This window comes from Nothobranchius furzeri, chromosome 9 (genome assembly GCF_043380555.1).
Source record: "Nothobranchius furzeri strain GRZ-AD chromosome 9, NfurGRZ-RIMD1, whole genome shotgun sequence".
NCBI lineage: Eukaryota > Metazoa > Chordata > Actinopteri > Cyprinodontiformes > Nothobranchiidae > Nothobranchius > Nothobranchius furzeri.
Window position 1 is genome coordinate 7,728,069 of NC_091749.1, and position 20,449 is coordinate 7,748,517.

The 20,449-nt window shown below is 45.8% G+C and overlaps 2 protein-coding genes across 3 annotated transcripts in view; one reads left to right on the forward strand and one right to left on the reverse strand.

Moving 5' to 3' along the window:
* Positions 1-15,269, forward strand: part of mtch2 (mitochondrial carrier homolog 2) — a 39,928-nt gene extending 24,659 nt beyond the window's left edge. For both annotated transcript variants that reach the window (XM_054735274.2, XM_054735275.2), the window contains 5 exons: positions 4,911-5,004; positions 14,161-14,208; positions 14,272-14,339; positions 14,409-14,484; positions 14,742-15,269. In XM_054735274.2, the coding sequence (XP_054591249.1) occupies positions 4,911-5,004; positions 14,161-14,208; positions 14,272-14,339; positions 14,409-14,484; positions 14,742-14,828 (373 nt within the window). In that variant the 3' untranslated portion in view covers positions 14,829-15,269. The remainder of the gene's footprint in view (positions 1-4,910; positions 5,005-14,160; positions 14,209-14,271; positions 14,340-14,408; positions 14,485-14,741) is intronic.
* Positions 15,270-15,536: 267 nt separating this feature from the next.
* On the reverse strand, positions 15,537-17,666 carry LOC107395948 (zinc finger protein 414). The gene is made up of 5 exons (XM_015975416.3): positions 17,392-17,666; positions 17,052-17,162; positions 16,730-16,835; positions 16,229-16,662; positions 15,537-15,926 (listed from the first exon to the last, which is right to left on the reverse strand). Exons 1-5 carry the CDS (start codon positions 17,441-17,443, stop codon positions 15,769-15,771), a joined length of 861 nt encoding a protein of 286 aa, XP_015830902.3. The 5' UTR covers positions 17,444-17,666; the 3' UTR covers positions 15,537-15,768.
* Positions 17,667-20,449: the final 2,783 nt, after the last annotated feature.

Genomic DNA, 20,449 nt, shown 5'->3' on the forward strand with positions numbered 1-20,449 from the left:
ATTGTCCCATTTATTGAATATGTTGACCATCTCAGTTATGCAGGGTCCAGAATGGCTATTTCTTGTCCAGGTGTATGTAAATGATGAAAATTATAACAGCAAATTAGAAGTGGCATATGAAACCAAACTAAGCGGTAAAAACCGTGTGACCTCCCGTCACACCTCAACACCTTTATAGGCTCCGCAGACCATAATATAATCTAAACCAAAACAATATTGGCTCCTACGTATATATATATATATATATAATATATATGTGTGTGTGTGTGAATATGTGTGTGTGTGTATATATGTATGTGTGTATATATATATGCGTGTGTATGTAAGTATGCATATATCTGAAATATTGTTAGTTGAAATTTAGTTCTGTTTAATGTCATTGCATGATGGCCTGAAGAGACACCCCTCCAAAATAAAATAAATTTACAAATAATTTTTAGGGAAGCCGTTTGAGTGGGTGGGCTCAGGTAAAATTTAGCCATGCCCTTGGCGCCAACCCAAGACAGTCACCACTTCAGCAGGTGTGCAGCTACTGATCTGTTGGTTTGAGCAGAGAAACAATTCCAGCCTGCAGGGTAGCAGACCTGAGATCCTGGACTGGACCATGCTGGTCTGTAAGATCCTTGTTCCCAGCAGCAGGAGTTTAACTAAACCACTGTATGCCATCAGGGTGGAGAACCTCCCAACACCAGGTTTATTAAACCTTCTGAAGTTAAACATACAGTAGATGTGCTTTTTTGCACTAAGGCTCAAAGAGAAGCTGGAAGAGATCCAAGCCTTTTTCAAACCTCCGATATGAAGCAGATAGTTTTCCCAAGAGGTTCAGAAGAAGGCAACTGGACTGCTTTGGTTTCTTGAAGACAAATCACTTCTCATCTGAGGAGCTGTGTCAATTCTTATTGGAATATGGGAGAGTCCAGCTTATGAACTGTAGCTATTCATTGTTACTTAACAAGCACAAACTACCTAATAATACCCCTTCTCCCTATTAGTTGTTGTGTCGTTAGCCTCTTTTGTGAAGAAACCTTTGTGTTAATTAGATGCAGGAGGATGTGCCCTAAACTGAAAGAGCTTAGGAATAGTTTCAGAGCTGCATTCTAGGTGCTGAAAGGAGGGAATCTAAGTCCTACTCCCCTGTTTAATGTAGGTTTATCCAGTTTGACAAAGATGGCTTTGTGTACCCCTCTCTCACTCTATCTTCTCTGTCCAGAATAAACCATACCAGTTAATTTATCAAGCACATTTAAAAACCACATGTGAGCTGGCCAAAGTGTGATTATACTAGGCCAACAAGCCATGACAACGAAGAATTAAACATTACAGATAAAACAAATAACATCCAATCAGCTGATTGAAATAGTCAAGGAAACCAGATAAAACACTAATACAACAAAAAAAAAGCCACTGTTGCATAGTGGAGATGGTTAGGATCAGTAAAACGAATAAAAAAACCTGAAAGTTAAAATGTAAAATATAACTCGGTTCATAAAAGCGAGATCATAAACGTGGGTTTTAAGCCTGGATTTAAAAACTGCAACTGGTTGGTGGATCTGGTTGGGCAGAGCATTCCCTAGTTCAGGGGTAGCGTGCACAAAAGCCCGTTCTCCTCTCGCGTTTAGATCATTGTGGGGTACAGAGCAGCCGGCGCATCGGCACATCTGGCTAAAGCAGCTCAGACAGATATTTGGGTGCCAGATCATTCAGTGCTTTAAAGGCAAACAGCAATACAGTATCTTGATTCTTATCCTGAAAATAACAGGAAGCCAATGGAGACGAGCCAAAACCGGTGTGATATGATTATGCCTGCTTGTATTAGTTAAAAAATGTGCCAATGCGCCACCAAAGACATAAAGAGAGCTGAGGATATCTTGCGGCAGACACGGAGAAGAATGAATAACCCCTCACAGAAAAACTCTAAAGATATGAACGCTTTATTCCCCCGTGACTGGAGGAGTTAAAAGATGCAGCAAGCGCTTTCTTCATGGATGGAAATGACAGGAAATGTGGGTTTAGAGGAGATGAACACATGAAGAGGTGGACGAGAATGATGGACAAATGTGTCTGTGTTAAAAAGTCTCTGAAATACAAAAAACACAATATAAACACACTATTATGGACCGGATACCTGACAGGACACCACAGAACAGCACTACGCCCCCTAGTGCCCAGGCGGGGAATTGCTTTGCAACGTTCCCCAGGAGATGGAGAATTATGAGAGCTTAGTGTCTCCGTCCGTGCGTGTCTCCCACGTAGAGATGAAGGAGACTTATAAGCAGTGTTGGGAGTAACGCCGTTTAAATATAACAGCGTTCTTTTTTAGGTAACGGAATAATTTAATTACTTTTCCCGCCGTTGCAACGCCGTTACCGTTACTGGGGACGGAAGGTTGTGCGTTACTATGTGCTTGTCGAATGTTGAGCAACAGCGTGAGGCTTTCTGACCGCCACACTTCAGCTGCAGCCAGGGAGAGAGAGGTGTCGGTAACGCACTTACAAACACGATGATGATTGGCCGGGTGGGCGGAGACCCTCACGGTCTCAGTCGCTGCTGCTGTAGACCAAACAGAGCAGTGATGGGAATAACGCAGTTTAAAATAACCACGTTAATAAATTATTTCTTTCTGTAACGAGCAAACTAATTAATTACGTCTTTTAACAAAACGATCGTTTCTGTTACTGATAAGGAAATGCGTGCGTTAAGCAGCGCGGTGTGTTGAAGCTGTCATCAGCTGATCAGGAGCTAAAGGTAGATGTTTTCATCCAAGAGCATCACGGCCCGTGAAGAACGAGGAAGACGTGATGAATATCTACGGCTGCAGACCCCCCGCAGATTCGTTGCGGCATTCGTTGATAGGTAATTTTAATCTATGTTCTCTAAGTTAATTTACTTTAGCATTATTCACTATTATCATGATAGGTAATTTTAATCTATGTTCAGTAATTTACTTTAGCATTATTCACTATTATGTTGCGTATTTTAATTTAGCATTGTTCTTATAATACCTTAAACTTATATTACCTTAAAGGAAGTCAGAACACACACACAGAGGGATTAGATTCTTAATTTGGTAAACTGTAACAAACCTATTAAACAGACAGACAAACTCTGCAAAGTGTAAACTCTGTAGAGGGTGAGAGAATCAGACCATACAACACGGAAGCCATTTTCCTCTCACCCAGGAGCCCGAGCTCATGGAGGGGGTTTTATTGAATCCAAAATGTTCACACCCACAAATTCCACAATCACAAGAGAAGTTTCTAGATTTGAGCTAATTTTCCTACCTGACCAGTTTGCTTTTAACTAATGGAAAACACTGGTCTTAGAATGCACAGGACAAAGGAAAACTTCAGATACTGGATCAAAATGCCTAAAGCAGAAAGGAGTTTCCTAAAACACCCAAACGTAAAAACAAGTAAGGTCAGGTTTTTCCCCAACACATTTAACAAAAGATTTCACAACAAAGATGAATAAATAAAAATACCTAACATTCGTGCCCTTAGCGTGACAGCGGGACGCCCAGAAGGTCCGCTCACCTGTTCACCGCTCAGACGTCCTGATCTCCTACCTTCCTAGATCATCCAGCTGTAACCTGTTTCTGATCATGTCTTTAGTCCCGCTGTAACACTGATGCATCAGTCTCAGACGTCATGGAGCTCAGGTGTTATCAGAACTACCTGTGTGTGTTTACCACCCAGCTTCAGCTCTTCTATGTTTGGGTCTGACCCAAGTTAGTAAATGTAAGTCCTCCATCAGGCTTGTGCCTCTTCTAGTGTCATTTTAAAGGTTTTATTAATTTATTTAACCATTACTAGATTATCAGCAACAGAAATGCTACTAAAAACACACAATTATGTGAAGCAAAATGTTGTGCAAAATTACATTTATTTCTGTAATTTAACTAGACTGAGAGACCATTTAAAGGCTTGGGAACCTTTACAGGTGTTTCTATTTGCAATTTTAAATTCTAGCTGATTGGGGTCTTGTTAAATATCACACAGTGACCTTTTAATAGTCTAGATAAGTGTAATGTTCCTATTAGTAGTTCCTCCTGTTAAGTGCTTTTTTATTTAAATTATTCAGGTTTATAAAAAACATTTGGACATACATTTTATTATGTTCCAGTCATTAGTCATTTATATTTTACTATTGTAATAATTCTTGCATGCTTTAATGAAAAAAGTAACTAAGTAGTTACTTTTCTTGGTAATTAGTTACTTTTATAATCTTGTAACTCAGTTAGAAACTGAGTTACTTTTTTGACGAAGTAATCAGTAACTATAACTAATTGCTTTTTTAAAGTAACGTTCCCAACACTGCTTATAAGTTGGGCTTTAGCCTGACGAGGCCACCAACTGCAGGAGTCGATGAGCTCTTCCCTCCCTCGATCTCCCTCCCACCTGTGTTTCAACAGCGATCGAGCGCTCGAGGCTGCTGCTCCCTCTTGTTCCTGCAGAGACACATTTCTGTGCTTCAGGATGCTGGGGCACTGACCATAAAGTTGGTTCTGATTCTGTCCAGCACCTATAATGCAGCTTTAAAATTGATTCCCAAACAGTTACAGTCTAGGTCACACCCTCCAGCATCTAATCAATACAACAACTCCTTCACAATAAAGAAAACTGACCCTGATGACTCAGAAGGTAGACAGAAGAGGTGTTTATAGGCAGTTTCTGCTCATTAAGCCACAACAGACAGCTGCAGCTTAGAAGCTTGACTCTCCCATATGTATGTCAGAGTTGACAAATCTCCTCAGATGACAAGCAAAAAGTCTTCAAGTGACCAAAGAAGCCCAGCTGCCTTCATGTGAACCCGTTTGAACCACCATGAGCTGGATGACTGGGAGCCTTCACCAGAGATGAATGCTTTTGTTTTCCTGTCACTCATGATGTCTGTTGCTGTTTTTTTCCCAGTGGTTTGGTCCCTCGGCTACTGGGAGACATCCTGTCCTTGTGGATTTGTAACCTGCTGGCTCATGTCATCAACACGTACGCCATCGATGACTCCGTATGTCCCGCCTCAAACACTCAGTTCAGCTAAATGGGGGGGGGGGGGGGGGATCTGTAGAGGGGCAGTTACGAATCATTGCACTTTCACCTGGAACTGGTGGGTCTGAGCAGTCGCATGTCCCTGGTGCCAACAGCTAGATGCAGTGCTGCCCATACTTATCCATACCCCTTCAGTTACTTTTATTCAACCAGCAAGTTAACAGGAAATGACATGGGCGTCTCCCAAAGAGATAAGACGATGTACAAGCAAGCCCCCACAATGCGGCTCAGAAATTGGTCTCAACCAGGAAGTACCAAACATTGCAGTTCCACCCTCATCCACTAGGGGCTGGTGTCAGAAGTGAGCAAATCCTCATTGACTCCCATGTTAAAAATACCAATTTCACAGCAGAAATAAACATGTTTACAGCCTGGTACCAAAACATGTTTTTGGTTTAAATGATCTAGTTTACACTCATGACAACTCTGAGGGGGGTGAATTTTTTTCTCACTCTTCTGTTTAAGTGTATTAAAAGCGTAAAATTCTGTATAATTAATGAGCATCCGACCCACGTGACCACAGAGCTAGCTCCGTGGAAAGGCCTCAGTAGAGCCTCGGTCTGGCTTGGAAACTGCTCCGGGATTTTGAGTCTCTGTGTGTGTGTATTCTTTTTTGGATATTATTTGTGCAATTGTTGGACGAAATGACTTGCTGGGGCATTAATTGCACTAATAGAGCGTCCAAGGAGTCTCCACTTCATTATTTTCGGGAAGTAAAATTATATTTATGTATTTTAGGTCACTGCCAAGCTGAGCTTAGATTTTAACATGTACTGTTTAACCATGAAATTTAAATGTAATAGGGTAAACCCAGTGCATTTAACATAATGCTGCACTTTAGAAAATGGGTTGAAATATAACATGTTGGTGGAGCTGGGCACCGACTATCGGCTTGTGGAGCTCTCAGGAGACCGATGTTTTCCACCTGCTCTCCCCTCCCCGCAGCTCGGCGCATCTCAGTCTGATAGCGGCTTCTGTTTGATGCGCGGGCTTCCGGCTTGTGGAGTTCTGGGATGGAAACCTTTCCACCCGGTTCTCCCCAGCGGCAGCTCTGCGCATCTCAGATCGCAGCGGTGTTTGTCTGCTGTGCGGCTGCCGGCTTGTGGAGCTCTCGGAGACCTCTGTGTTCCACCTGGTTTTACCCAGCGGTCAGCCCGGCGTACCTCTGACTCCGAAGCTCTGGTGTTGTGCACAGTTAACTCCGGTTGTAGCTAGGTTGCTACCTCCGTTAGCTTAGCTCCCACCTCCGCATTAGCTTTGGGTTAGCTTCAGGTTAGCTTGTAGCTAGTTCGACCGGGTGTCGTCAGTTGATCCCAGCCTTACAGCCCCACCCTCAGCTCCTCCTCTCTTCCCTTTTATGGAATTGTCTGGGCTTGACGGAACCTGTGACACGGTCAAAATGGCGATGGTGGCCACCTCCCATTTTAGCACAAAAACTTTTTATTAGAGCTATGGAAACCCATTGTCCATATATGTATGTCGATGTGTACAAGAGGCATTATTGTGCCAAAAAACATTCCTCTGCTTTTGTTTACATTTGAGCAAAAGGTGTCATGTTTGCTGTTTTTCACCTGTTGGGTTGATTAAAACAGCTGTTCCCAGGGAATCTGGGTAACTGAGATGCTTTAGAACAGCTTGGACCATTTGGAATGGTTTAGAACTTTAGATCTTCCCAGAGACCATGGGCATCGCACCCGTAGGGGATGTGGGGGTTTCTTATGAGGAGGGTAAACACTCACATTTTACCCGCAGTTTAGTTTCTGGTTGGTCCATGGCGTCTGTGACATCATCAATGCATTTTTCAGTGGCAGTGCCTGAATATTCCTGGATATTAATGGTAGGCCTCATTATAAAACTTTGTGTAGAATCCTTACTAAAGCCCTCCTTAAAGAACAAGTTACCCCTACCGGAGTCTTACTCCGCTCCCACTTCCTGTTTGAAAAATGCAACAAATGCTGTTGCCTAGCAGACCGAGAGGGCAGAGCCACTAACAAATACACACACACAGGCTCACAACGACATTGTGACATCAAATGGTACCTGCTAACGTTCTAGGGTACCTCTTAGCCAATAGCGATGGCAGCTTTAAATTCAAATGCAGTGCAGAGTTTTTACCTGACGACAGCACAACACTGACAGTTTTAAGCAGAAAATAAACATTAATAAAATGCACTAAAGTGCAAAACTATTGACTACACGTGTCTGCAGCATGATTAGACACACATTTATGTAGTGTTTCAGGGAAAATTTTGATTTGGGGGTGACTTGCTCTTTAAAGGGACATGTTGCTACTTTTTCATTTTGTTACATCTTTTCCTTGAGCCACTATGTGCTACAAAGGCCGCCCAGCCTCTAGCGCCTCCGGCGGCCACAATATTCCACTTGCAACTTCAGAATAGCGAGCCGCTTTGTTGGGACATTAAAAAACTGAGCTGACATACCTGGTGCTGCAGTCTGCTTTCAGCACATTTCCTGCAAGGTTTGGATCATGAACACAGCTGATTTGTTTAATTTAGTGATGAATCCTTTCTCTAGATGCTTTGGAAGGCTGGGAGACGTTTAAGCTGTTGGATAAAAGACAAACTCAGCAAGGAGATAGGTTTGGGTTCAACAATTGGACACTAGGGGGTGCTAAAAGCAAGCCAAAACTGTCTAGTCTCCCTTTAAGCTCAGCAAAAGAAAAAACTGATGTGACCTAAAAACGCTGCTTACAGCTGCAGCACCTGTCATTAAAAAGGATCATACCCCCCTCCTACACACACTTCTGCCATCAATGGTCAAAGTACCATATGAATAATCTGCAAGTAAATAATCCAGTTGATTCTGTGGCATTTCACGGGTAATCTCGGCAACAGGCGGAAGTCCAGGCGCTCGTTTTATTGCCTTTGAGTGGCACAGCGTAGTTGCAGCAGGAGCTAGCATGGTTGAGCCACAGAGATGGCAGCAGACATAAAAATAAAATATAGTTTGTTATTTCCAGTCCAGAGATGGGTGAGGGTTTAAAAGTCAAGTTGTTGCATTTATTCACCATTTCATCATCTTGTTTGAATTCAGTTTATTTACAAGGAGCCAAATCAGTACAAGTTGTCATACAGTTCAGGTCATTAGGTCAATCAGTAAAAGGTTTCCTGTATAAGGAACCCAGCAGGTTGCATCTTTGCTACAGCACTCCTCATACCAAGCACTGGCCGCGGTGCCAGACTCCTCTCTAGGGCTTACGCCAGCTTGGAACTTGGTACATATTTGCAACATTTTCCTTTCAAGACAAGTTTTCCTTTGTAAGTCCGTTTGTAAAAATGACTTGTGCGTTTTCCAGACCCTGTTTAATGTGGGAGCCTAACGAGGCTGCTGGTAGGGACCAGTCTGTGGTTCTAACGGTGCGTCCCTTTTAACGTGGAAGTCCCTAATCAGAATGACATCACACCTGTTAACAACATTCCAGTTAACATGGTTAAGTTTACCAGCTGTAGCACTGCCTGTGTATATTCAGTGTCCCACAGGGGTGGGTGGGGGTGTGTGTGTGTGTGTGTGTGTGTGTGTGTGTGTGTGTGTGTCTTGAGATGGAAACGCATCCACCCATCCATTTTCATCCGTGTATCCGGAGTCGGGTCGCGGGTGCAGTAGCCTAAGGCGAGAGGCCCAGACTTCCCTCTCCCCAGCCACTTGGGCCAGCTCCTCCGGGGTAATCCCAAGGTGTTCCCTGGCCAGTTGAGAGACATAGTCCCTCCACCGTGTCCTGGGTCTACCTTTAGGTCTCCTCCAAGTTGGACGTGCACGGAAAACCTCACCAGGGAGCCGTCCAGGAGGCATCCTGACCAGATGCCCGAGATACCTCAACTGGCTCCTTTCGATGTGGAGGAGCAGCGGGTCTACTCCGAGCCCCTCTTGAATGACTGAGCTTCTCACCCTATCTCTAAGGAAGAGCCCAGCCACTCTTCGGAGAAAACTCATTTCGGCCGATTGTATCCATGATCTCGTTCTTTCGGTCACTACCCAAAGCTCATGACCATAGGTGAGGGTAGGAACGTAGATCGACCAGTAAATCGAGAGCTTTGCCTTCTGACTCAGCTCTCTCTTCACCACGACAGACCGGTACAACGCCCACATCATTGCAGATGCAGCACCAATCCATCTATCAATCTCACGCTCCAGTTTTCCCTCACTCGTGAACAAGACCCTGAGATACTTAAACTCCTCCACTTGGAGCAGGACCTCATCCCTGACCCGGAGAAGGCATTCTACCCTTTTCTTACTCAAGACCATGGTCTCAGATTTAGGAATTGATTCTCATCCCAGCTGCTTCACACTCGGCTGCGAACTACTCTAGCGAAAGCCGAAGATCACGTTCTGATGAAGCCAACAGGACCTAGGGCTGGGCGATATGACGATTTTAGACCGTTTTACGATCTACACATCTGACGGTCTGTCATTTTTGAGAGACCTTTTTATCACGATTCACAGCTCTGCTGTTGAATTTCTGCCTCTGAATGAAAAGGGAACTTACCCTAGGCGAATGACACGCCTTTGTTTGACCCTTAACCAATCAGAGTGAGTCATAGTAATACATTAGTGTCCCGCTTGTTTTCACCTTCACCTGTGTGTGAACAAACATGGCTTCGCCGCGGCTGAGCGACAACGAGGTTTTCGTTCCGAAGAGGAACGCAGGGTTTCCTTAGCGCGCGGCGCTAACAACTTAGCGACGTGACATGTCTCGGAGAAAGCGTAAAAACACGTTGGACGCTTCTTCTGAAGCAGGAAAATAACACCGCTTCTTAAGCAGAGCACGACGCCGCCTCGGCTCGTCCACCCGAGCTGGTGTCGGTACCGGACTGAGCTCGGTCACTGGGTCGATGGAGCTGCCCCGTGACTGCCTGATGGAAAACCAACGGGTTTCATCAGACTCGTAGTTTCTTGTTTTTGCTGGGACCCCCTGTATTTTACCGCTCCCTCCTGCAGTCTTCCCCTATTACAATTTAAAATGATTCTGTAAACTCCGTGTATCAATAGAAACAATCTCTGCCTCTGCCAGCTGCAGTAAATGTAGTCTCCAAATAATAAGAGGTGCATTCATCTGTGCATCTCCTTTGATCCGCATTAGTGATATTTTCAGCACCAGAACAGTGAAGCAAAGAAAGATTCCTGAGTTTGTTAGTAATTTTATTTATTAGGAGCATCTAACCTGTTCTATTTTTCTCTGAAATGAGATCAAATCAGTGCTTCTATGGGTTTTCTCCAATCTGCACTGGAAAATTTTACTTTATTTAGAGACTTGTTGCAGAAAATATTCAGAATGCGTAGTTATTTGCTACCACAAGCGATCTCTGGTCCAGCCGCACATCAGAGCCGTATTTGAGCTTAACTATCCACTACATGAGCAACTGGGAGCTACATAGTATTTTGAACAAGTTAATGTTTGCACAATACGTTTGCAATTGACATGTTTGCACTTTAAATATGTTTACGATTTTAATTTATGTTAAGTAACTTGAAAAACGAGAAAACTGATTTTTGTAATTGTTTCTCTCAGGGCTTTTATCATCTCTGGTGTGAGTTTAAAATATAAGTGTGTTAGCACTGTGCTGATTATCCCTAATATGAATAAATGTTTATTTATTCAATGTTTCTCTTCTTTAATACGCAGTTGAAGTTATGCTATTCATGGATAAAAAAATCGTGATAAAATCGAAATCGTGATAAAATATTGGAAAAATCGTGATATTCTATTTTTGCCATATCGCCCAGCCCTAACAGGACCACATCATCTGCAAAAAGCAGAGACCTGATCCTCAGGCCACCAAAACGGATGCCCTCCACACCTTGGCTGTGCCTAGAAATCCTGTCCATAAAGGTTATGAACAGAATCGGTGACAAGGGGCAGCCTTGGCGGAGTCCAAGTCTCACTGGGAACGGGTCCGTCTTACTGCTGGCAGTGCAGACCAAGCTCTGACACCGGTCATACAGGGACCTAACAGCCCGTATCAGAGAGCCTGGTACCCCATACTCCCAGAGTACCCCCCACAGAGCCACCCGAGGGACGCGATCAAGCGCCTTCTCCAAATCCACAAAACACGTGTAGACTGGTTGGGCAAATTCCCATGCAGCCTCCAGGATCCCCCTATGGGTATAGAGCTGGTCCAGTGTTCCACGGCCAGGACGAAAACCACATTGCTCCTCCTGAATCTGAGGTTCAACAATCCGACGGACCCTCCTCTTCAGAACCCCTGAACAGACCTACCAGGAAGGCTCAGGAGTGTGATCCTCATGTAGTTGGAACACACCCTGCGGCCCCCCTTTTTAAATAAGGGGACCACCACCACGGTCTGCCAGTCCAGTGGGACTGCCCCCGATGTCCACGCGATATTGCAGAGCCGCGTCAGCCAACACATCCCCACAACATCCAAAGCCTTAAGGAACTCCGGGCGGATCATATCCACCCCTGGAGCCTTGCCACAGAGGAGCTTTTTAACCACCTCATTGACCTCAGCACCAGAGATTTCAGAGGCAAACCCAAAGTCCCCAGACTCTGCTTCCTCACTGGAAGACGTGTCGGTGGGATTGAGGAGGTCTTCGAAGTATTCTGCCCACCGATCCACAACGTCCTGAGTTGAGGTCAGCAGCACACCGTCCCCACTATAGTGTTGGTAGCACACTGCTTTCTCCCTTCCTGAGGAGCTGTATGGTGGACCAGAATCTCCTCGAAGCCGTACAGAAGTCTTGCTCCATGGTCTCACCGAGCTCCTCCCATGCCCGGGTTTTTGCCTTGGCGACCACCCGAGCCGCGTTCCTCTTGGACTGCTGGTACCCGTCAGCTTTCTCTGGAGTCCCACAGGCAAAAAAGACCTGATAGGACTCTTTCTTCAGCTTGACAGCATCCCTAACCGCCTGTGTCCACCAGGGGGTTGCCACCATGACAGGCACAGACGATCCTGCGACCACAGCTCCGGTGGGCCGCCTCAACAATGGAGGCACGGAACAGGGTCCATTCAGACTCAATGTCGCCCCCCGCCGGAACATTTACGAAGTACTGTCGGAGGTGGGAATTGAAGCTCCTTCTGACAGGAGACTCTGCGAGACGTTCCCAGCAGACCCTCGCGATTCGTTTGGGCCTGCCTGGTCTGACCAGCATCCTCCCCCACCATCTGAGCCAACCATCTACATAAATATATGGACAATGGGTTTCCATAGACTCCAATAACAAGGTCTCTGGAACCTCCACAAGCCAGCAGCTGCACAGCAGACGAGCGCCGCTGCAATCTGAGATGCGCAGAGCTGCCGCTGGGGAGAACCGGGTGGAAAGGTTTCCATCCCAGAGCTCCACAAGCCGTCAGCCCGCGCAGCAGTCAGAAGCCGCGATCAGACAGAGATGCGCCGAGCTGCGGGGAGAAGTGGCGTATTTTGGCGGTTCTGGCTTGCCATAAGAACCAGCCGTCAGCCCGCGCAGCTAACAGAAAGCGCGATCAGACAGAGATAGACGGGCAAACGTCGGTCTCCCGAGAGCTCCACAAGCCGATAGTCGGAACCCAGCTCCACCAACATGTTATATTTCAGGGGTCGGCAACCTGTTCCCATCAAAGAGCCATTATTACCCGTTACCCACAGTAAAGAAAACACTGGGAGTCAAAGTTATCTTTCATAAGACGATAATCAATAAAACGATTTATATAAAATGGATCCAGAAGCTGTAGCCCGTCTCTGCCGACAATATTTTTATATTTTTCACCCTGTTGGTGGTTTTACTGAGCAGGTGCCACGTTTGTCATACGTTTCTTTTTAAAACATGTTTAGACTGTTCAGAATACAAATCCAGGCTCTGTCACGTTTGATTGTTGTAATTAAACTTTGTAGGTGGGGAAGGTCAGAAAAGGATCCGATCAATTTGTTTTTCCCTCATTTACAGTGACGGAGATAACGGCACAGTGCGCCTGGCTCTGTTATATTTCAGCCCATTTTCTAAAGTGCAGCATTATGTTAAATGCACTGGGTTTTACTCTATTACATTTAAATTTCATGGTTAAACAGTACATGTTAAAATCTAAGCTCAGCTCGGCAGTGACCTAAAATACATAAATATAATTTTACTTACCGAAAAAAATGAAGTGGAGACTCCTTGGACGCTCTATTAGTGCAATTAATGCCCCAGCAAGTCATTTCGTCCAACAATTGCACAAAAAATATCCAAAAAAGAATACACACACACAGAGACTCAAAATCCCGGAGCAGTTTCCAAGCCAGGCCGAGGCTCTACTGAGGCCTTTCCACGGAGCTAGCTTTGTGGTCACGTGGGTCTGATGCTCATTATACAGAATTTTGGGGTTTTAATACACTTAAACAGAAGAGTGAGAAAAAAATTCACCCCCCTCAGAGTGTAAACTAGATCATTTAAACCAAAAACATGTTTTGGTACCAGGCTGTAAACATGTTTATTTCTGCTGTGAAATTGGTATTTTTAACATGGGAGTCAATAAGGATTTGCTCGTTTCTGACACCAGCCCCTAGTGGATGAAGGTGGAACTGCAATTTATTTCACTTCCGGGTTTGACTCAATTTCAGAGCTGCATTGTGGGGGCCTGGAGCCAACTCACCACCAGGTAGTGGTCAGTTGACAGCTCCGCCCCTCTCTTCACCCGAGTGTCCAAGACATGCGGCCGCAGGTCAGATGAAACAACAAAGTCGATCATCGAGCTGCGGCCTAAGGTATCCTGGTGCCAAGAGCAGATATGGACACCTTTATGTCTGATCATGGTGTTCATTATGGACAATCCATGACTGGCACAGAAGTCCAATAACAAAACACCACTCGAATTCAGATGGAAACGCAATGAGGACATGAAATCAGTAAGGCACACTGACACGTGAATGACATCGGGACAGACGAGTCGCTGCATCTAGATGGGGTCGGTCAGCGGTCTGTTCCAGAGGGCAGACCTGTAACATGTGGGTGTCAGTATAAACATACAAAATCCACCCGACTTACAAACGTTCCTTTTGAGGGGTCTAGCCCCGCCCACCTACTGTCCATGGGTCTGGGACTAGGATCCTCATCGGGGAGAGGGACACACACACACACGCACACACACACACACTCTGTGTTAACGCTATGCCTCTGACTCTACAGATGAGTCACACGGGGGAGATAAAGAACTGCTCCCAGGCGGTGACAGGGGTGAGTGTCACACATCTGCACTTCTCTGCAGCATCTTTAGTCTGATCACTTCCTTCTCCTCAGTTCTTTGCCAGCATGCTCACATACCCCTTTGTTCTGGTGTCCAACCTCATGGCGGTCAACAACTGCGGGTGAGTGTGTGTTGGGTGATACACTCCGGTCTGTCTAATCTGAAAAACTCACTCGTGTTGTCCTGCCAGGCTTGCTGGGGGCTTGCCTCCTTATGCGTCTGTGTATCCCACCTGGGTGGACTGCTGGAGGCATCTAAGCAGAGAGGTAATCAGATTACATCCCACCCATGTTCCTGTTGGTTCTGGGGTGTGTTCATAACCAGTCAGGTCCCTCATAACGCACATAACCAGGAGTGTTGGGTTCATTCCTGGACATAAAACAGTAATCGGATTACATCTTCTGGTTCTGCATCACACCCAGGACCAGCTCCTAGTTCAGGACACGTGTTTGGTTGGAGGAGAACAGAACTGTGTGTGTGTTGGTCTGATCCACAAGGACCAACGTGTTCTCTCTCATTCCAGGGTGACCTGAGCCGAGGCAACAGTGTGTTTTTTCGGAAGCTTCCTGCAGGAAAGACTTACACATCTGAGCAGAAGAGGTTCTGTTAAAGCTGCAGAACCGAAGCTGCGGAGAACCCGGGGCGGACAGCGTCGACTCAACTGTTTATCAGTGTGCTGTCGTCTGAAACCACGACAGGGTGACCGCCCCTAATGTTTGCTAGATAAGGTGGTGACACGTTGCATGTGGTAGTGTGTAGTAACGGGTGGAGGAGCGGAGTAAATGCCGGGATGAGACTGCTCCCTCTGACGGAGCCAGCTGTGCTCCTCTTGTTCACGACTGTGTAAAACACGGGTTGGTAACTAATTCTCCTTTCCTAGAAGTCACAAACCTTACTGGTCTTCTACTGGGCCGCTGCAGACCAGTCCTTTGTAATGGAAATCTTTTCAGTTAATAACACATTTTGCATTTACAACACGTACAAGAGAAAAAGGTTGTATTTTTTGTGATGAATCTGAATAAATCTGGACCAGTAAAGGTTTCAACAACAAGCTTTTATTCTGTGGGCTCCTTTAGGTTCTCACACCTGCCGATGGGTCTCAGGGTTGGGGCAGCTTTACAGGGACAGGCCACCCATATTAACCTGGCTGTACGCCGTTAGCTTTAGCTTAGTATAAACACCGTTAAACTAGATATGCCAAAGCAGTAAGGTTCAATCTAAAATGGCGCCTGTGATGATTTTCACCTGCAGTCCGTCTGATTTAGGTCACCAAGCAGAACTGGGATCACTACGGAGGGATTTGAAGGGCTCACGATGCTAGTTGGATCATTTAATTACGGTGCTTTATGCTAAGCTAAAGGAGAGCAGAATGACCGGGCTGCTCTCTCCCACTTATCTAGCTCTGGGAAATAAGTACAGACAAGATTTCAGTTTCGGGTGGAGAAACTCTTTTAGCAGTCGGTCCCTAATATCCAAGAGTCCCAACAGGATGTTTATCAAGTTTACTTTCTCAGAAAAGCTGACGGTAAACCAGGGCCCGGACCGCGGCGTCAGCTGTTTCCTGGGTCCCGTGCCACCTTGGTGCCGCTGTGGTGACTGTTGATGTGCTGGGTCATTTCCTTACGGTTAGTCACCGTGTGTCCACATTGCACGCAGGTGTAGCGCCCCCTAGTGTGTTCCCAGAGGACACGTCTGTTGCAGGACGTCCCTAAAGAAAAGCGACAGTTGCAGCGGTTATTCAGACAGGCCGGTGAGAGGTAACTGCTGTCAGCGACAACTCTGACCAGTAGATGTAGTACATTAGTGTCGTGTTCTGAGGTTTTAATGGCCTTCTTCAACCTCATCTAAAGAGCCAAAGGGACAGGCTGAAGAGGACCAGGGTCATCTAGCGCAGTCTCCTGGTTAATGAAGATATTGTGGGAATACTGGAGCTTACCAGGAGAACATGGATGCCCCACAGAGCAGGCTGAGGGGAGGGAGCCGGTTTCAGAAAACTAGAAAAAGTCTCACCTTGGTTCTTCTTCCAGACAGCGGAGGAGCCAGGAGGAGAGTGAAGAGCAGGTGGGAAAGGCCCCGTGGTCCTGCTCTGGGCTTCAGGAGTATCAGAGTCATGAGAGGGGGTGGGACAGGGGCCCGAAGGGAGGGGGACAGGCTCCTGGAGAGGCAGGATGGGGGGGCCTAGCACAGGGGGGTCAGCGGAGTCCAGCAGAGGAGCAGCAGAGAGGGACTCCTGTGGGTCGGAGACCTGCTGGGTTGAACAAACTGACTCTAAGTGGGGGGGCTGCTGCTCTGCAGCATTAGTGGTCAGATTTGGACCAGCAGCAGCAGACAGAGGGGGGGTTGGTTCAGTAGCCTTTGATTTGCTTCGGGGCACTTTGGAACAGGTGTGCAGGTGTGCCAGGAGGCCACGGTAGGACCGCAGCTTTGTGCGACAGCTCTCACACCTGAAGGAGCAGAAGCTTCATGGAGTTAACCAGAACAAAAACAGCAACGCTGAGCAGCAGCACTCACTGGAAGTAGATGTTGGGCTTATGGTGATGCCTCATGTGTTCCATCAGCTTCTGCATGTTGGGGAAGGACCTGCCACAGCCAGCGGAGGAGCACAGCAGCACCTTACCTGTGGACAGCAGACACCTTGTTCACCTGATGACATCACCTCACCTCCTGTCACACACGAACCACCTGGGTCAGACTGCCAGCTGCCCCGACCACGGGGGCTTTAATAACTCACGGTCAACCTAATCAGACATCATCTAAGGATGATCCAGGCTCTCTCTCTGACTTATCCCGCTCTGAGATGATATTTTATGGACCAAGCAGGATATGGACTCACCTGGGAGGGACTGTGCCGCGATCTCGTGGTCCTTGATGTGATTCTGCAGGACGCTCATCTCTGTGTAAGCCCGCTTACACCCGTGGAGCGGACAGGCCACCCTCTTCGGGGCTAAAACAGGGAAGTGATGTTTAAACAAACGACACATGTTCAACGTAAACGGAAAAGCTGGCTATTTAATTGAAGAAATCCAGTTTCAGATATGTATCAATCATTTCGAACCTCCTCTTCTATGCTAGCTGCTATGCTAACTGCAATGTAAGTTGGTTAGCAATCGTTAGCTTTGTTACGAACTGGAATAACAAAACCAACTACGAGGACGTCAACGCAAAACACAAACCTCCGTTCTCATCTTCAGGTGCTGGCAAGGCGGGGAACACCGGAGACATCATAACTGTAGGTTGAGCTCAACCACAGCAGCGGAAGCTGTGTGGTGTGTTTCCGGTAGTGATGGAACAAACGAAGCGAGGCTTCGAGCAGGAAGGGGGCGTGTCGCTTGCTTCATTTTGGAGTAAGTTTTTTTTTTTGCACAAAATTTAATCTACAACAATTATGGCAATCTCTACAATGAATCAGTTTTACCAACATGAGATAGTATCAGAACAGACTGAATTCCAACGTATAGAAGAAGGATAATGAACAGGAAGTACAAACAACAACAAATAAATAAATAAAATAAAAACAAACCCCAAACAGAATCAAAGTAAACAAATGAGCAAAAAGACAAAAAGCTTCATTTTGGAGTAAGGTCTAGCTGCAGCCGCAGCCACTACAAACCACGCCCCTGTGGCCCCTACAAAATACGCCTGCGTGTTCGAAGACGAACTCGCATGCGTGTTGCTACACCAGGTGGAAATGACGGTTCAGGTAAAGACAGATTTATATTTTTACAACATGCAACGATTTTTTACGTTAAATTTGAACGTTTAAGACATAGTTTGATAGATAGCGCCTTAGTGATTTTTTTTCTGAAACACTTTTCTATAAAGTTAAGCATTATTGGCAGTGGGGGAAGACGTCATGGACGCAAAATATTTTTTATATAATTTTTAATGGGCTACATGCAAGCCTTTTGGCCAAAATAAATGTAACAATAGGGCTATTTATTTGACCATTTATGACTCCTCATCTAATAAGCAGCAAACTCACCATGGCAATGTGGTAGGCCAAAAATTGTCGCGCTCAGACGTGTAAAATTTGTTAAAATATGTAACAGAGAATTCCCTTAAAATCCATTCAGATATATTTTTATATGTCAACATTTATTATAGTTATTTTGACAAGTAGTTGCATGTATAGCATCCAGTAAATATTAGTCTGACGGTAATGTGTCCACGATAAAAAATGGTCTTGGAAGTGTGGTGTATTGTACTGTAATGTACATGCTGTTATGACGGTGATCACTAGGGGGCACTAGTGTCACATGTGTTGCTGTTGGGGTTGAAGAGTTGAGGCTGAAAGTAAAAGTTCGCTGGACCTAAACAGCTGTGTCTCAGTGTTTAATTACCTAGTAGAAACCCTACAGAAGACCTAAGGAGACCAGTAACACAACATGGTGTCAGAAGTTTGGCTGCCAAGAGAACAGAGACGACGGTTTGAGTAAGCTAGATGAATAAGCATCGGGGCTAACGTCTGCTACCAAGAAGATAAAATGGAGCAGTTTTGGCCGCCGTCTTCACTCAGTCTCGTCGGCAATCTGTCTGAGGCATGGCGCAGGTGGGAACAGAGGTTCCAGCTCTACATGATAGCCACTGGCGCATCAGAAAAGGAGGAAGAGGTAAAAATAGCCTCTTCACACTATCGGCGAGGAGGCCTTAGAAGTGTACAACACACTCAACATTACCCCAGCCGGAGATGCACTCACAGTGGAGGAGGTCCTGAAAGCATTTAAAACATACTGTAGCCCGCAGAGGAATGTGGTTTTTGAACGTCATCAATTCTGGTCATACCCAATGTCACCAGGAATTGTGGTGGACAGGTACATTACTGAACTGCATCAAAAAAGCAAGGACTGTGAGTTTGGTCAAAATGTAGATGATATGATCAGAGATAAGCTGGTGTTCAGCATAAATGACTCATGTCTGAAAGAGAGACTGCTTCGCGACAAAAGACCTTACTCTGAACAAAGCCATTGAAATCTGCAGGTCAGCGGAAGCAGCAAAGACACAGATCCAAGCAATGCATTTGAACCCAGTAGTCCAGGACGCTTCAGTGGACACATTGAAGAAACCCCCCCCATAACCTAAGACCAGGACAAGGTAGAATTAAAGCCAGCAACAAACATACAGTTTGTAACAAGTGCGGAATTAAACATGAACCAAGAAAATGTCCGGCGTATGGAGAAACATGCCACAAGTGCAAGAAAAAAAAATCACTTCTCAAAGTTGTGCAGATCTAACATTGACAAGGACAAGCCATACACAAAAACAAAGATGGTGAGTAACTTGGAAGCTGACATGGACACCCTGTACATAGGTGTGGTGAGCAGTGACAAAAACGAGACAAATTGTTAGAAAGAAACAGTCACAATAAGGAAAGTACCAATCATTTTCAAGCAAGACACAGGTGCTGATGCAAATATGCTTCCCATGCAGGTTTACCACAAAATACCAGGTCCTGTTCAGCTTCGATCTACAAAGACTGTGCTGATAGCTTTTGGTGGAGCTCGTATATGTGCTGAAGGTATTGTGTCTCTTGATTGTGTAACTAGCAAAGGTAGTGCTGTGCTCGACTTCCTTGTGTCCAGGCAAGCAGACAAAGCCATCTTAGGTGGACAGGCATGTGAGGAGCTGCAACTGGTGAAAAGAGTGGATGTGCTCACACCCAAGTCACACAAGCTGGACAAGCTACCAGCAACAAAAGAAGAATTGGTGGAAAAATATGCTGAGGTGTTCACAGGTTTAGGTGAGTTCCCTGGACTTCATCACATATACATCGACCCAGAAGCTACACCTGTCATTCATGCATGCAGAAATGTGCCTCTCTCTATAATGGACTCACTCAAAAAGACACTAAAAGGCTTACAGGACAGAGAAGTAATAACACCTGTCAATGAGCCCACAGATTGGGTGAATAGTCTAGATGCCACTCAAAAGAAGAATGGTACACTTAGGGTGTGTTTGGACCCAGGTAGCCTGAATCGGGCAATCAAACGCCAGCATTACTCCATCCCCACATATGAGGATGTCCGGAGCAGGCTGGCAGGTACATCTATTGGGCTATTCCCATCTGTACCGGGTCGGCCCGGGCCGGGTAGCCCCAGTCGGCCCCAGCCTGGCCCGGTTGATTCCACACATCCTTGCCTTAAGCCCATGTGGGCTGATTCTACCCACCAATCAGAGGCTTGCTCTAATGGAAGGTGTGAATTTGCTGTCAGCAGTGGGTGTGTTGGCCCTGGT

What these genes read in the sequence shown, in the direction of transcription:
- LOC107395948 (XM_015975416.3), bottom strand. Translation starts at nt 17,443, where the DNA reads ATGATGTCTCCGGTGTTCCCCGCCTTGCCAGCACCTGAAGATGAGAAC. An exon ending in CGCGGCACAGTCCCTCCCAG is followed by an intron (nt 16,836 to 17,051) that starts GTGAGTCCATAT and finishes TGCTGTCCACAG; the next exon opens with GTAAGGTGCTGCTGTGCTCC. An exon ending in TGTCTGGAAGAAGAACCAAG is followed by an intron (nt 15,927 to 16,228) that starts GTGAGACTTTTT and finishes GCTTTTCTTTAG; the next exon opens with GGACGTCCTGCAACAGACGT.